The sequence below is a fragment of the Eubalaena glacialis genome, chromosome 11 (genome assembly GCF_028564815.1).
Source record: "Eubalaena glacialis isolate mEubGla1 chromosome 11, mEubGla1.1.hap2.+ XY, whole genome shotgun sequence".
In the NCBI taxonomy this organism is placed as follows: Eukaryota; Metazoa; Chordata; class Mammalia; order Artiodactyla; family Balaenidae; genus Eubalaena; species Eubalaena glacialis.
Window position 1 is genome coordinate 6,342,396 of NC_083726.1, and position 17,360 is coordinate 6,359,755.

General features: G+C 56.0%; 1 protein-coding gene across 1 annotated transcript; it reads right to left on the reverse strand.

Moving 5' to 3' along the window:
- Positions 1 to 424: 424 nt before the first annotated feature.
- Positions 425 to 11,139, reverse strand: TSPO (translocator protein). Its single transcript, XM_061205051.1, has 4 exons — positions 11,040 to 11,139; positions 2,901 to 3,111; positions 1,189 to 1,327; positions 425 to 710 (listed from the first exon to the last, which is right to left on the reverse strand). The coding sequence occupies exons 2-4, from the start codon at positions 3,080 to 3,082 to the stop codon at positions 522 to 524; spliced, it is 510 nt and encodes a 169-aa protein (XP_061061034.1). The 5' UTR covers positions 3,083 to 3,111; positions 11,040 to 11,139; the 3' UTR covers positions 425 to 521.
- Between the last annotated feature and the right edge of the window lie 6,221 nt (positions 11,140 to 17,360).

The following is a 17,360-nucleotide window of genomic DNA, read 5'->3' on the forward strand; positions in this document are numbered from 1 at the left end:
GCTGCGGGCCTGTGCCCTTCAAGTGGCTGGGCTGGGCTTCCTGGACGTGAAGGGGGTGGGCAGGGCCTCCTCCCTCAGCTGCAGCTATGCCAGTGTCTGCTGCTCCAGCCCGGACGGGCCACCTCCGCTCTTGGAAGGGTCCCGAGAATTGTGGCGAAGCCCTGGCCGGGTCCAGCGTCATCTGGATGATACAGCCCAGATGCATCCAGCAAGAGGACGAGCCCCTCGCCCTCCCCACGGCCAAGGGTCCCACCCAAGTAAAAAGGCCACTGCCAGGAGGTTAAAAAACTTTATTTGGCTTATAAAATTCCACATTCTGAGAGCGAGCTTCGGGCAGTGCAGAAAGCGCAGGACACTGTTTCTGGGGTGGGGGCTCGGCCTGGAGCACCTCTGAAACTGCTGGTGACCCCTGGGCTGAGACCGGACACACAGGCAGCCTGGCGGCCAGGAGAGCCCAGGGGCCACCACCACCAGCAACGCCTGACCCGCAGCAGCTGCAGTCCTCAGAGGGCAGGGCGCCTTCATTCCGAGAGCCGACGGCCACGGCTGTCGTCCTGGTTGTCCCGCCAGACGCAGTAGTTGAGCGTGGCCGCAAAGGCCAGCCAGGCCAGGTACGGGTAGAGCAGGCAGGCGGCCGGTGGGCTCACCTGGTGCCAGGCCACGGCCGTGGCTGCTGCCACTCCACCCATCAGCAGGAGGTCCACCAGGGCCTGCACAGACACAGAGGGACGACAGGGAGGCCTGAGGCTCCATGTACCCATGGGGCTGTGTGTCCCAGCTGCCCACCACCACTATGCCTGAGGGAACTCTCCATCCGCCTCTCAGTGACCTGGCCAAGCCCCGCCCCCATTTTCTGCCTCAGTTTCCTCATCTGTAAAATGGGAACAATCACCCTTCCCTGACTATGCCATGTGTGGGGTGCACAGCACCAGGTGTAATGTGGGTTCTCCTATACCAACGGCCCCTAAACCCATCAGAGCCCCGCAAGGCTTCCTGCATTGGAAGAAGAGCAGCTGAGGGGCACTGGTCCCCTAAGAGCTTCTGAGGAGACGTGAACCAGGAGCCAAGTGCCTCCCCTGCCCCTGCCTTTAGACCCTGACCCTGAGGGTCTGGGATGTGATGCCCCATGTCCCCCCAAGAGAGGGGCCGTCTCCAGGGACCAGGGAGACAAGCCAAGGTCACACTTACCCAACCCATTTGTCGGGCACCGAAGAAGAGGGGAGGCCATGCCCAGTTCAGAGCCAGCTGCCCAGCGTAGAGGCCCAGGGGAACCACAGCCTCCTTCGAGAAGCCCCCCAGCTCTTTCCAGATCATGTAGGAGCCATACCTGAAAGAGAGGCTTCCGGTCAGGGCACCAACAGGGAAGAGGCCAGGAGCCTCCCTGCAGGGACAGGAGCCATGCTCACCTCTGGGACCACACACTGATGGCTCAGGCATGCCCTGCCACTGACTGCTGTGTGACCTCAGGGAAGTTGCTTAACCTCTCTGGGCCTCTGTTTCTCACGGGGTTGCTGTGGAGATTCTACTTAACACACTGGCAGTGCCTAGGGCAGTACCTGACACATAGGACACTCAATAAATATTTGACATTATTATCAGTGCTGTAAAGGGGGAAGCACATAAGGCATGCAAGTAAACAGGATGGGACTTTTGGGCTGGGCCTTAGAGGATGAGTATGAGTTTGCCAGGGGGAGGCAACGAGGATATGCAAAGGCTTAGAGGCATGCACGAGACCCCCTGAGTCAGCCTATGTTACTGGTGAAGTCTGGGGGGCACTGGGGAGGTGAAGCAGAAGAGGGCCTGGTCATGGGGCTCTTAGGGCCACAAGGACAACAGTAACACCACCAATAATAATATCTAATGCCCTGCAGCATTTACACATGCAGGCACCACTCTCTTTCCGAGCATTAGCTCATTCATTCTCATGATAACGTCATGAGATGGGCAGTACTACCACCCCCATCTTACAGGTGCAGAAACTGTGGCACAGAGAGTCAAAGCGCTAAGAGCTCTTGGCAGGCAATCAGTAGGTGAGTCAGCATTTGTGCCTGGTGGCACAGTGGTTAAGAGTCTGCCTGCCAATGCAGGGGACACGGGTTCAATCCCTGGTCCGGGAAGATCCCACACGCTGTGGAGCAACTAAGCCCGTGAGCCACAACTACTGAGCCTGCACTCTAGCGCCCTCGAGCCACAACTACTGAAGCCCACATGCCTAGAGCCCGTGCTCCACAACAAGAGAAGCTACTGCAATGAGAAGCCCGCACCCCGCAAAGGAGAGTAGCCCCCGCTTGACGTAAGTAGAGAAAGCCTGCGTGCAGCAACGCAGCCAAAAATAAATAAACAAATAAAAATAAAATAAATTAAAAATTTTTTAAATTAAAAAAAAAAAGAACCCTGGGGCATCAGCCTGGTCTCTGCTACCTGCCCTCTGCAGTCCCACCCTGCACTGGGCTAGCACAGAACCAGTATGCAGGGAACCTTCCAGAGGAGGGTGGGAAGCTGACCAGTCTCCTGGGTGCGGTTCCCACTGGAGCCACCGGGGGCGGGCGGGGCACTCCCCTGATCTTGGAAGCATCCACATGCCCACATCTGAACTTCACACACGGAGCCGGCCTCACCCTGCTGTTGTGAAAACAGCCAGAATGCCAGTACGGGGTTGCCCGCCCCTCCCAGGAGGCCCCAGAGGAAAAAGTTCAGTTGTGCAACCAACAGGCCCCATAGTTTTCTCCACCCTCACTTGCCAAACGAGGCCAGGAAGCGGTGCCCGCTGCCCCGGGAACACCTGGACAGTTCCCACTCTGGAGGAGAAGCTCTGCCCTTGGTCCTGGGCCTCCCCCTGCCCTGCCTGCCCCGGCAGGTGGACAGGCCCAGCTGCCAGGCCAGCACCCATGCCCACCTACCCCATGGCCGAGTACAGCGTGCCCCAGATGGGAGCCAGCGTCCAGCGGGGCGGGTGCCACGAGGGCTTCTGCAGGCCGGCGTACCAGCGGAGACTCTCTCCGTGGACATAGTGGGAGGCCAGGAAGCCCCCCAGACTGGGCACCAGCGTGAAGCCCACGGCGGGCACCCAGGGCGGGGCCATTGCTGCTGCAGCTGCTGTTCCGGAAAGTTCTGAAAGAGAAGACAGGGCTGGGGTGAGAGGTGGTGATGCTCCAGAGCTGGGGTGGGGCCTCCCCCGGCGTTTCCTGAAGACCTACTGTGCACAGACCCAGGGTGGGTCTGTTACCAGCCCCTCATCACTCATGGATCAACCAATCGATTGATGGAACACGCAGGAGGTGCAGAAAAGATGTGTGAGGTTGGGGGGCCAGTGCTGAGTCCGCCCTGCAGCCCCTGCCAGCCCAAGGGCTCCAGGGAATGCGTTTCCACCCACACTCCCACCCCCACCCACGAGGCTGCCCTGACTGCCCTGTCGGCCCCACGTCCGCTCCTGCTCCAGCTGCCAGGCTCCTGTGCTCTCTCACCCTCACCCTTGACCTTGGGTCTCCTGGCAAGTGACCCCTCCTCTCTGCTGCCTCAATCACGGCCAGTTTGGGTCCCCTCCACCAAGAAGGCTGCCCAGCCCTCCCTCCCCGGGCCGGTACTGCGAGGCCGCCTCCATCCACACCCTGCGCCTGACGCTCCAATACTTCTCATTCAGTCATTCGTCATTCATGCAACAACAGGTATCAGACAGAGCTTGGCTCAAATACCCGCTCCCCACCAAAATACTGTGGCCTCTGGCAAATGAACAGGACATCAACGTGGCCAACCTGGGTCCAGCCCAGTGCAGGGGGGTCTCTTTGTACACCATCCCACGGGCCCACCCTGAAATCACCTCCCCTTCCCTGTGTTCCAGAGAGGGAAAGCAGCCTCCCTGGGGTCACATAGCACTCTGCGGTCAGGCTCTGCCCAGGTCGAAAAGCTGCTGGGCCCTGACGCCCAGGGCCACGGACGTGGTGGATGGAAAGGGACAGAGTTTAAGGCTGGTGAGGGCCCCTCAGCAGCCCTGAGAGGCTGAGGGGGCTCAGGGCAAGGAAGGCCTGGATGCTGTCACCACCACCTCCAGGGCTGGAGCCCCCCAGGCAGGGACAGAGGGGACCCAATCTTCAGGTCTCTCCGTTCTGCTCGTCAAACACTCCCCCTTGCCCAGCAGCCCCCAGGTCTGCGCTGAGGACCTACTAGGCGCCCAGCAGCGCTCAAGGCTCCCAGGGAGCTGAGCTCATTGGGGCTGAGAGTCCAGCCAGACAGCAAGCAGGGCCCTGGGCTGGGTGTTGGGGGCCAGCTCTGCCTAACCTGCTGTGGGACCCCAAGCCTATCAGCACCCCTAACTGGGCCTCGGTTCCCCCACCACAAAATGAAGGGGCTGAGCTCCTGCTAACACGCCCTGACTCTAGTTGGAGAAGCCGGGAGTGTCTGTAGGAGATAAGAAGCCACACAGATGGATTATGTTCAGCAAACTTGCAGGACGGCCTGCTAGGATGGGGGCTGGGCACCCATGGTGGATGGAGAGGAAGAGGCCCAGACCTCAGACAGGGCACCCCGACCCAGGATGAGAGAGAAGACGGTGCTGGAAGGACACGGAGCACTTTCTCCCAGGGACACGGGAGGGGAAAGCGGCGGGGGTGGAGAGAGGCACGAGGCAGACGGGGCAGCAGGTACAGGGAAGAGGCTGTGCCCATCCGGAGGCAGTGGGGAGCCATCGGGGCTTCCGGGCGAAGGGCGAAGGCTGCCCAGGGCAGAAGGGGCAGCTGCTGGCCTGGGGCGCCACGAAGCTCCGTGAGATGCAGATGCAACCTCAGTGCCCAACACCGGGGACTGTTACGGATGGGTCAACCCCCAAGTCCCGCTTGGAGGACTCTTTAATGATGTGAAAACTGTCCTCAACATAACATTAAGTGCAGAAAGCAGAATATAAAATTGACTACAGAATTATCCCAATTTTAGCAAAATATGGATATGCATTTTAAAAATGGTAACAAGTGCGTGAAGGTGTTAGCAGCCGTCACCCTCATAAAGCAAACATCTCCTGGGGAACGGCTGTGAGCCCGGCCCGGGCACAGGCCCTCCCCAAACACTGTCTTTCTGTCCTCATCCCGCGAGGGACCCACACCATCTTATCCCACCTGCCGACGGACCCAAGGTGCAGAGCGGCGGGGGCGTTTGCCCAGGGCCCCTCCACAAGCGGGTAGCTTGGGAGTCTAAGGCCCACACTCAGCAGAGGGATTTACGATGCTTTGTTATTATTTTCCGAAATGTCTATAACGAGCATAATTTTAAAAGGAACAGTCGGAGAGTGTTAGGCATCCAGCAGAATCCGGCTCTGCCGTCTAGTGACCCTGATTCCCCCCGCCCTGGGCCTCAGTTTTCTCGCCTGTCGAGTGGGCACAGTGAGCTCACTCCGCACGATCACTGCACAGATGAGCCGTGGATAAACACTGCCCAGGGCTGGCTGGTGACAAGCAAAGCTTCCTATGCTTCTCCCCCAGCCTCTCCCACCCACCCCCCCGGCCCTCTGGTTTCCAGGGTACACACAACTGTTCCTGGGGTGGGGCTGAGGGGCTGATCTCACCACAGTATGAAGGCCCACCTCTCCCTGGGCCAGGAGAGCACTGGCCCAGTGCTGCTGCCAGGTGGATGTGGAGCCCTGGGACCCAGCCACCACTGTGTCATCTCGGGGGAGCCCAGGCCACCTCAGCTGGCTTTCTCACCTACGCCATGGGGCACAGCCCTGCTCAGCCTGTTTAATAAATGTGTTGAATCCGCAGCCAAGTGACAGCCCTTGGGCAGCCATAACAAGCTGTGTTCAGTGCCTGAGGGCTCCCCTGGACGGTGACATGAGCTGGGCAGGTGGGAGGGCTTCACCTCGCACTGACTCTCACACACAGGGACACTGAGGCCCAGGGGGTCGGGGGCTGAACTGTGCCTTTTCCCAGGAAGGTCCCAATTTATGCCCACTTTGTCCCAAAAGAATGGCCCCCCTCCCTCTCAGCAATGCTCCTTTTACAGGTGACCAAGGTTAACGCCACCAGTGTGAGACACATGACACTGTTCACAGAGGTGGACACACTCGCTCTGGTATTCGTGCCCCAAACACAAACCCCAGTCCAATCATGAGGAAACGTCACAATCCCAGACGGAGGAACATTCGACCAAATACCTGGCCTGCGCTCTAGCACTCTTGAAAAGGGTCAAGGTCATGAAAGGCAAGGAAAGACGGAGGGAAATGTCACCGACTAAGGACAAATAACAGCTAAACGCAATGTGGGATCCCAGACGGACGGGGTCCTGGGCCAGCTGAGCACGTTAGTGGGGTTACCGGCATGGTGTGAATTTCCTGGTTCCACTAGGGGAAGCTGGGTGAAGGGTATGCAGCAACTCTCTGTACTACCTTTGTAACTTTACCGCAAATCTAAAATTAGTTCAAAATGAAACATTAAAAAGAAAAGAAGGATCCTGGTTTGGACATTTAACGCGCATAGTCTCCTACTTTCTCCTCGATATTGTTGTCACTGCTTCGGTCCCTAAGCCCCACCCCTGACCCACCTGCCACCAAGGCCCCTCAGAGTTTCCTGACCGTTTGGTTTTTATTTCTTATTGCTTTTGATTAATGGAAATGAGAGTCATATAACATAAAATGAACCATTTTAAAGTGCACAGTTCAGTGGCATTTGGTACATTTCCCAATGTTGTGCAACCATCCATACCAAGTTCCAAAACATTTCCATCACCCCAAAAGACGCCCACCCATCAGCACTCACTCCCCATTCCTCCCTCCCCCAGCCCCTGGCAACCACCCATCTGCCTTCTGTCTCTGTGGATTTACCTTTTCCGCACATTTCACATAAATGGAATCACACATTATGTGGATTTGGGGTCCGGCTTCTCTCACTGAGCGTATTTTCGAGGCTCACCCACATTGTAGCCTGGGTCCATACTTCTCCCCAAGGCGTTGTGGGCAGGGGCGCTCGTGTCACCCTGCCACAGCACCCAGCCAGTGCCCAGGAAATCCCCAGCATGCCAGCTGATGGGGCTGGAGAGCCCACCACCCTGGTCCCTTGCTGTGCAGAGCAAACAGACGCCCAGGAAGAGGTGGTGGCTCTCCCCGCTGCGGTGACAGAGTAAGGCCTGAGCCCACGCTTCTGCTCACCCTTCCAGGCTGCTGTGTTTATGCACCACTGGGCCAAGGGGATTAAAGGGTCTGCCCAGCCTGAGGGTCAGAAAACAGGTAGGTCAAATGCCCCACATGGAGAGAGCCCAGGCAAGGAGCTTCCTGGGGCTTCATGGGGACTGCCAGGCTCTTGAATCACCCGATTAGGGGACCCACCAAGCTGAGTCATGCTGGGCTGGGCTGGGCAGGGCAGGGCAGCTGGCGCAAGCAGGCCTGAGGGAGATCCATCCTGTGATGGGGTTAGGGTTAGGGTTTGGGTTAGAGCCTCTCCAGTGGCCAGGAGGGGGCTCAGGGCTCAGGCAGAGAGGCAAAGCCACCCACCTGCCCTTTATTTCTGTTTCCGTCAGAAGGTGACTAAGAGCCCAAACCTTGGCTCTGCCTCCAATTTTCTTGGTGAAGCCAAGCCAAAGCTCCTCTCTGGGCCTCGGTTTCCCCTTACATCAGGTGGGTGTAACCTGCCCTGCGTGCTTCATGGGGTCGTGGGCAGGCTCAAGGGAGGTCCAGGTAAGCCAGGGGATGTGGGGGTCAGTGTTGGGGACCACTCATCTCTCCAGGAGAAGAAGCAGCCACATGGCGCAGACCCAAGGCTGAGAAAATGTCAGCCAGTTGGTCACCCAACACTCAGTGGGTGAAAATGCTTCCAAAAGGCCCCGCCCTCAAGGCCTGGGGCCACTGAAACAGAGGCCAAGAACGGGCCAAGCAGAGAGCTCAGGCCTTGGGGTCAGGAGACAGTGCAAGGCCTCTGGGAGTGAGCGGGGGGGGGGGGGGGGGGGTGGGGGGTGGGGGTGGGGGGGGGTGGGGGGGGGGCGGAGCCTGGTGCAGGGCCCGGCTGTCTTCATCCTGGGTCATCACGGCTTCACTCCGGCTTCACAACAGCCGCAGGGGTGGGGCCAGCTGCTTCTCTTCTCAGGCCCGAGTTCCACATCTCTCGGCCTCCATAGTGGACTCCACTTTCCAGATGAGGAAACTGAGGCACAGGGAGTCACAAAACTTTCCAGGTCTGGGTGACTCTGAGACCTCCTGAAACACCCCTCCAGTTCCTGATCTGGGAGTCTGCTGGCCTCAGCTCTGGGCCACACAGCCAGTCACAACGATGGGCTATGTAACCTCTCCTCTCTCAGCTTCCTCCTCCATCTTGACAAGGCACTTAAGCCCTGCCCCAGAAAGCTGCGGGGGTGCCCAGGGCTCATCTCAGGCCACTCCCACCCCACCTCAGCCATTGCACCCCCTGCCTTGGTGCCAGAGGATTCTCTCAGGACCAACAGCCTCACTCTCTCCAGCACCAGGGCCAGTGTCCCAGCCCCGACGAGGCATCAGGTCCCAACTGGGCCCTTGGGCAGCAGTTTCAGGATCTGAATCCTCCCTGCCCCTGGGGTGAGACTCAGGATCTCTCGTCCTAGTGATGCTTCACTCCTGGGCCTCTGTGTCCCCGTCTGTGAAGGGGGGGTTACGGCAGTGGGCCTCTGGAGGAGCTTTCTGTTCTCTGAGGCCTCCCTATAGAAGGTGATAGAAACTGCTGCTCAGAAACAGAACAGAGTTTTGCCGTTTCTCTGGTCCCCACCTCCAAGCTGTACCCAGCTCCTCCTGGGCCTTATCTCTCCTTCAAGCCACCACCGATGGTCCCAGGGACTTGTTTTAAGGCTCCTTTTCTTTTTAAATGACTTACAGCTAATCATCCTCATTACAACCTCTGTTAATCTTTTTCATTATGAAAGTATCCAATGTAACAGACAACAGGTCTGGAAACCCAGCTGGTCTGGGATGGGGTGGGGCTGGGGGTGACAAAGGGGAATCTGCTTTATGGAGACTATTTATTGAGACAGAGAGCATGCTCAGGCATTGCTTGCACAATCAAAAATAAGTAAAAGAAAATATAAATAAGAGACAGATTCAGAAATGAAGTAATGAAAAGTCAAAAGTGTATACGGCACAAAGTAGGCTCGCCCCCCATCAGCACCTCCCCTACCCCCACTCAGCGATCCACTGTCAACGGTTTCTGGTTTCTGGCTGAACCAGCTGGACACCATTCAGTCATGGCCAGGCAGACACACACACACACACACACGCACGCACACACGCACACACACACACACACACACTCCAGGCACACACTCCTCTGGGCATGCACTGTGGAGGAAGCAGGGCTTTGAAATCAGACCACGAGCATTTGAACCCCAGCTGCACTGCTCTGTGTCCCTGGGCAGTTTCCGTCAGTTTCCCCCCGGTTCAAAGGGCTCCCGTGGCGGCCCAGGATTCTGTCTGAGCTTCCCTCTGGGGAGGCTGAGCAGCCTGTCTCCCTGCTCCCCGAAGAGGCTTGTTCCTTGGCCGTGACCCTTTGGAACACCCTCAGTCACACATCCTTAGGGGAGGCTCAAGTCCTGCCCCTCCTGCCATCCACTCTGCAGCACGTGGCTGGTACCGGGTACCATCATGCCCTAGCAGGCCAGCCCGAGAGGCTCCCAATCCAGGCCAGGCCACAGGCCTCGGCGAGGCTGGTTCTGGCACTCAGCCAGGTGTTCACAGCTGGAAGCCCCCCTGTAAGCAGATAGGGTCGAGTGCCCCCCAAGGAAGAGAACCACACATGGCTTTCTTGACACAAGAGAAGCCATTTTAGGCCTAAGCCGTTTTGTGATCTAAGCCTGGCCACAGTGCTTGCCCTTGAACAGGCCTCTAATAATCTTAAGGGAATGAAAGAGCAGACAACTGTTATCAGGCAAGAGAATTAACAATAGCAAAGATAATAAATCAGTTGTAAAGACTCCCAGTTCTGTCTCAGTGGTAAAGGTTACCCCGAAACACGTTTTTGAGCTGTTTTGCAGAATTTAAACACATCTCCCTACCCCCACCCCAAGTGCGCAGCTACCAGATCAACTGGAACCTAAGGGACAAGAAGCTGACCTTTGCTGACCCGTTGTAACTTCAATCAACTAAAGCTTGGACTCTACAGACCTCTGCCCCAATTCTACGTTGAATTCTCCTCTGCTCAAGCCCCTTCATGAATATGCAGCTTAAAACTTCCCCAGTTTTGCTGTTTGGGGAGACACTTCTTTGGGAAAGCTCCGAGGTGCTCTCCTTACTTGTTGGAAGTAATAAATCCTTCCTTGTCCCGATCTTGGGCTTGGTTGTGCCTTTTGGCTCGGCACCCACCGAGAGGCAAACCCAGTTTTCCGGGAACACCACGACCCCTCCCACCTGGGCTCCCAGCTCCTTTGCAGGAGGGGCAGGGGACAGGCAAGTCCCAGGGGATGCCCTGCCCACACCGGGATGTGTAGGCTACAGTGCACCTCAGCACTGGACGGGGATCTAGGGACCCGGTTCTAAGGCTCCGCGGGGCCTTCACTGGCTCTGGACAAATAACTTCCCCTTCTCTGGCCTGGGTTTCCTCCCCTAGAAATGGGGTGTCTCAAGCGGATCAGGAGCCCGAGGTCTCCCAGGCACTTTGTGATCCTCAAGGTACCCCGCTCCTCCACTCCCGCCCTCTGCCGGCCGCGGCTGCTCAACTACGGATTGGGCGGGAAGGGGGGGGTGCCTGGTCCCTCCCGCGGCTCCGCTTCCCGCGGGACCCGAGGGCCCGGCAGGGTGCGGCGGGGCGGGGTTGCCCAAGTTCCCCCTTCCGCACCCCCAATCCCGCCGGAACCCGGCCGCGCAGGAGCGCCGACCGCGGAGGCCAGGGCCGGGTGGAGGGAGAGAGGGGTCACCGCCCCCCCCCCACCGTCGGCCGACCCAATGGCCGGGTCCCCAGTGCTGCCCCGCGGCCGCCCCCCGGCTCCCCGCCACCTCCCGCCGCAGTTTCCCCTCGGGCCCCGCGCCGGCGGGCGGGCGCTGTCGGGGGTCGCTGCCGCGCGGGGCCCCCTTCCCGCCGCCCCCTCGAAGCCCCGTCCCCACTCACCAGCGTCGAGGACTCGCTAGGAGAAAGGCACTGCGCGGCGGAAGGTGGGGTCCGGGCCCGGCCCCGGCCCCGCCCGCGAGGCCCCGCCCACCCCGGCCCCGCCCGGCTTGGCTGGAAACCCGGGCGGCGGCCGCCTACAACCCCGCGGGTTGGGGCGCTCCCTCTTCTGGCCGCCCTGCCAGGAAGACGCGCCTCCGCCTCCCCCGGGCACGAGCGCGCCTCCCGGCCGCTTCTCCTTCCCACCGTGACCGCCCCGCCGCGCAGACACCGCCGGCTCTGCAGGCAGGTCGCGTGTCTTCTTGTGCCTCATTTCTCCTATCTGTAAAGTGGGACGATAGAGATCACCGATCTCAGAGAGGGGAATTACGTCGCCTGACGGCAGAGCCCTGAACATCCTTCTACACAGCAACCCTGGCCACCATCTCCGGAGGAGAACCCCAGTTCCTTTAGCTGTTGCCCCAGGACAGGAGGCAACGCTGCCCTCTTAGTCCTGGCCCAGCCTCTCTGTGGCTGGCTCCCTCTGCCTCCATCTCCTCATCGGTAAAATGGGCACAGCATGGTGGGACTAAGGAGGATGCCACATGGTAATGCAGGAGACCACAGACGCTTGGCATTCAGTGACCATCATAGCCCAGAGGTGGCCTCCAGTTTGCCAGGGTCACCCTGATGGGACAGCATGTCCAGGCCCAGGCCTTGGGCACTTCACCGCCTCATCTGCACGCACTGCTTTATTACTGCAGCCCAGGGCCTGTCACTGCCCCCTTGACTAAGTTGGCCTGGCAGGGCCCGCAGACTGCCAGAACCACAATTGCCCAAACTGGACACTTGGGGTGGGGGTCGGGAGGCCCAGGTGAACTCTGCCTGCTCCTCCTGGGCTGAAGTCTGACTTTCCGAGGCCCTGCCTTTTTTGCCTTCATGGGCCTCTTCTACCTTTGACTGCGTTTGTATAAAGGCAGGTATAATCCAGGCTGGGTTCTTTTCATCTTTTTCTTCTGATTTTAAAAGAAATTAAAATATTTTCCTGGATCCCTCAAGGTACCTTGGGCCCACACATTGGGACTACTGTTCCTCATGAAGTTGGTCTGGCCACGCCTCCCAGCAAGCTGCCAGCCCTCACCCTCTTCCTGTAAGGAGGTGCCCAGTGGCTTGGCCGAGTGGCAAACCCGCCTGCCCCGGAAGACCCGTGGTGGGGAAGCAATGCAGCTTCCCTCCCGCCTCTCCCCTCCTGCTTGCAGGGCTCTAGGCCCACGGGGCATCCTGGGAGGCAGCGATTTCTGGTCCCAAATACTTGCTGGGCTCCAGGGCCCGGTGTGGGGGGCAGAGAACAAACACACTAGGCCCGCCCTTTTCACAGATGAGCCCCTGCAGTTCAGAGGGCCAGTGGCCGCCGGAGGGATTAACACTGCAGGTCTAGATGAGATGTGGATGCCCCTCATGGGGTGCCGGGAAGCCTCCCGTTACTTGTGCCCCCCTCTGCCCAACCCCACACACCCCACCTGAGCCTGGGCAGCGGCCATCATCCTCCCTAGCTGGCCCCCAGGGAGTCCCTTCCATGCCCCTCCTCTGCTCGGGACCCTCTGTGGCTCCCTTAGGATACAGTCCAAGCCTTTTACCTGGCACTCAAGGCCCTGACTACCTGACCCTATCCCACCTCCGTGCCTTTGCATACACTGTTCCCCCTGCAAAGAGGATCCTTCACTCCCACCCTAGGCAACTCCACGTGTCCAAGTCTGACTGCTCCCCAGTGTCACCCCAGGAAGCTCTTCCAGAACCCCGACTCTGTACCACCCCCACTCTAATCGGGCAGTGACCTCTGAACTTCACAGCACTGAGGACCGGAGCCTCTCCTGGGCATTTGGCATGTGCCAACCTCAAGGGACATATATATTGAGCACCGCAGGTTGCCCAGCTCTGGGCTCAACCCTGGAGGGTACGACACAAGCAAACCCAGCCCCCAGCCTCAGTCGATCGAGGAAGGAGGCATGGAAAACACCTTCCCAATCCCCAGAGAATACTCAGAGAGGTGACAAGGTCACACAGCTTGTCAGTGATGCAGTCAGGATTTATACCCCGGCAGTCCAGGGCCTGCACTCTTAACTATTGTGTCATTCATTAGGCTTCTCAATTCTGTGATTTGAGTACAGTATTTTCTTATATTTTATTTGTGTGTTTACTTTCTTACATGAATAATTCATATTTATTGTAAGGAAATTGGAAAATACAGACAAAAAGAAAAAAATTCACCCACTCTCCCATTACCCAAGCACAGTCAACACTTTGTGAGGTTTTTTATGCCTTTTTCTAAGCATATGCACATGTTTCTTTACAAGAATGCCTTCATGAAATAATTGGTTTTGTATTTTGTTTTCTTCCCCTTACAATAAATCAGAAACCTCTTTCTACATTATCAAACATTTGTCTACATTTAACACGTGTACGCTTTAGAGTAGTAACAAGACGCCCGTCTGTCCACCCCCCAGGTTAATAAGAAGAAGATTCCCAGTGCCCTAGGAACCTGGCACTCTCTCTGGTGATTGCTCCGGCCACTCCAGAGGTCACCTCTATCTTGACTTTTGGGTTAAACATGCCCTTACTTTCCTTTAGAGTTTTATTAAGACCCTTAGGTATGTCTCCCTGAGCCCTATATTGATTTGCTTCAAACAGCTGAGGGGCAGCATGCAGCTGGCTGGAGAGAGTGGACATGATGGCCAGGGCAGAGGAAGGCCCCTAGGAAGGTGAAACTGAACTGAGCCTCTGGGGCACAGACTGGCCTCAGCCTCCCTGAGCATTGACAGGAGTCCCTCTGGGGCAGCCGGTGGGCAAGGCTGGGTGTGCAGCTCCCCTGTCGGCACATCCCGCCAGGCTGTGGTGTGGACATTCAACATGAAATAGTCAGAGGCATGGGCTGTGTGTCTTCTTGCTTCTGAGCTCACTGCACCTGTGTCCAGACCTCAGGAGCAGGGGTGGACACTTCCGTGAGGCGGAACAGTGTCCTTCACCGAGCCAGGCAGCAGGGCATGGAAGGGAGAACAGGGTCTCATCAGCCTGTGATCAAGACAGCCAAGTGTGGACGGGAATCTAGGCCAGGCTCACCAGATATTCAGTTCCTAAACAGGAAGACAGCGACAGGTGGCAACTTGGTGATGACAGCCCTCTGTGCATCTCTGGTGTACCGGCTGCTCAAAGGCCTGGCGCACAGGTCATCCTGGGATCTCTCTTCACCTGGGGGTGGTCTTGACCCCTCTGGTAGCTGGCTCCTCATTTCCTGGACAGCACATCTCGCCCTTCCTGGTTCCCCCGTGTTTGCGATGAGCCCATCCTCCAAGGATGCAGTCTTTTTTATTTTTATTTTTTAATTTATTTTTTTTGGCTGCGTTGGGTCTTCGTTGCTGCGCGTGGGCTTTCTCTAGTTGCGGTGAGCGGGGGCTACTTTTCATTGCAGTGCGGGCTTCTCATTGCGGTGGCTTCTCTTGCTGCAGAGCATGGGCTCTAGGCGCGTGGGCTTCAGTAGTTGTGGCGTGTGGGCTTAGTTGCTCCGCAGCATGTGGGATCTTCCCGGACCAGGGCTCAAACCCATGTCCCCTGCAATGGCAGGTGGATTCCTAACCACTGCGCCACCAGGGAAGTCCCCAAGGATGCAGTCTTAAGAAAGGCTACATAGGAGGTATCTTTTTTGAGATCTTGCACTCTATCCCGTGGTTGACTGATGTTTGACTGAGTAAAAATTCAAAGTTGGAGATCATTGTCCTTCAGCATCATGGAGACGTGCCGTTTTCCAGCTGCCATGGTGCTGCTGAGCAGACTGAAGCCATCCTGTGTTCTGAGCCTTTGTGTGTAACCCCTTTTGTTCTTCCTGGAAGATTTTAAGCTTTTTGTCCCCAGAGTTCTGGAATTCCATGCTGATATTCCTCGATGTGGGTCTAATTTCATCCAATGTTCCAGCTCTCAGGAAACTCATCTCTTTTATTTTTCAGAAACTGAATTTTTGGAGGGGATGATTTCCTTCCCTCCATTTTCTCACTTCTCTTTCTGGAATCCCTATTACTCAGAATCCTGGACTTCCTGGGCTTGTCTTCTAACTTCCCTTCCTCTCCTGCTTCTCATGGTTTGCTTTTCTCTTTTTTTGTAAACTTCTGTGACGTTTCCTCAACTTTCTCTTCTTGGCCCTCTATTGATTTTTTAAATTCAGCTATCTTATTTTTTTATTTCCAAGGGATTTTTGTTGTTGTTGTTTTCTGAAGGTTCTTTTTTAAAAAAAAAAAAACTTCCTGGACTTCCCTGGTGGTCCAGTGGTTAAGACTCCGTGCTCCCACTGCAGGGGGCACAGGTTCAATCCCTGATTGGTGAAGATCCGGAATGCTGCACAGCGTGGCCAAAAAAAAAAACTATAAAAAAAAAAAAAACTTCCCATACATTTTTCACTGATGCAATGTCTTCTCTTACCTCTCAACTATCAAGGATAATTTTCTTAAAACAATTATTTTCTTCTCTCATCATAGTCTCTGATTCCTATGCATTGTAGTTATTTTATTTTATTTTTTTCTGTATGTAAGAGGCTTTCCTCAGATGCTTGGGAATCTTTGCCTGGCTGCTCATGATAAGAAGAAAAAAGGAAAATAAGTCTTTGGATGGTATTTGTTGAATTAGCTTCACTGTAAGTTGAACTTGGTGGTCATTTGTCTGGTAACTTCCTGGACTGTCAATATCTTCAGCATTTTCCTCTTGTACTGGTCAGATTCCCCCAGGCCCTCCAGTTCTTGCCTGGAGGGTAGGGGTCTGGTGGCACGTTTCTGGGAGCCCAGTGGTGGGGAGCATGGGAGGCGATCTCTGCATTCAGCAGTCAGTATCCACCTGTTTCAGCAGAGAACCCACGTTCACCATGATCCCTGGCCTGCCCAGCCCTTTCCAGAGCTAAGTATTTGCCAGAATGAGGGAGGGGTATCACCCAGGGGCTAGAGAGAGGGAAGACATCTAAAGATCTAACTGTTCTTCAAAGACACCTTCAAATCGTTCTCTTAATTTCAGCCTTTTTTAACCCTTAGATCTAGAAGTGGCTAGGGCTACCAGTTCCTAAGCGTTTAAGGATTCTGTTGTATAAATAAGGGTTGGTTCTCAGCCTTTGGCTGTCTGGAGTCTGCTGAATCAGGTAATACTGGTCATCCTGGTTTCCAGCTTGAAGAGATTCTGTTGCTGGGGCCCCCTTTCCTGTTCTCCCTGTCCTTGTGTTTTATGTCTTTAAAAGATTTCTTTCCTCTGGGTTTATGTGCTTCTGGAGGCAGCGTGTGCTCTGTTCATGTCTTAACCTGAAAACCTCCTCCATATCTTTTATCACCACAGCATTGTATAGATTTGCCATCATTCATTTAACTAATCTCCTCTTGCTGGATATGCACCTCATTTCCTCCTTTTCTGTGTCAAAAGCAAGGCTGCTGCGGATGACTTGAGAGCTCATCTGATTCTTTTCTCAGGACAAGCTCACTGCAGTAGATTTGATGATGTGAGTCTGATCTCGGAGAGACAGCAGTGAGCGGTCCTTAAGAGAGATTGTAGTTCCCTGCCCAGGAGTTGAACCTGGGTAGCCTAGATGAAAACCAGGAATCGTAGCCGCTAGACCACGAGGGGCTAGAGATTAGAAGCAAAGGGGCCCTAGCTCTTTCCCCCATTTGAAAGCAAGAATGTTTCAAAAAGGCAAAAACTGTAAAATCAGGTACAAAGTTTATTATTAGAGACACAGCATAACATGTGGGAGAGCTCACAGACAAACAGTCTGTTTGTTTAAGACAGAAGCAGGGCAGAGATGCGCCCCTGGAGGGCAAGGCTATGGGCCGCCTCTCTAACGAGGAGGAGGGCAGTAAGTCAGAAGCTAGCCAGAAACACACACGCAGAGAGGAGTGTGGGAGTCCTGAATAAGGAGCTCAGTAAAGAGGTGATTTAAATCACGTATATAGGACAGTTCTTCCGGCCTTTGTTTACATTTGGCCAATTATCTCGTTTCTTTTTTCACAGCTGGCGGGTCCCAGGACCCTCCCCAACATGCATGTGCAACATTTTGCTAGGATGGATCCCACTGCAGAGGCCTTCTAGCTGGGTGTGCGTCCACACATACTATGGGGTGGCGGCTGCTCCCTTTCTGACCCCCAAGGAGCCTTCCTGCGCATGTGCAGACAGGGAAGTTTTTATTGACCTCAGGAGTGGGCGCCTCATCTCTTTACCTTAGCAGAGCTCAGCTTCTGCCACTAGCTTTGTCCTTGGAGTGCCTGGGTGAGAACAAAGCTTCAATTTTACTCCACTTGACAAACCCCAGCTGTGCAGCCCAGCGGC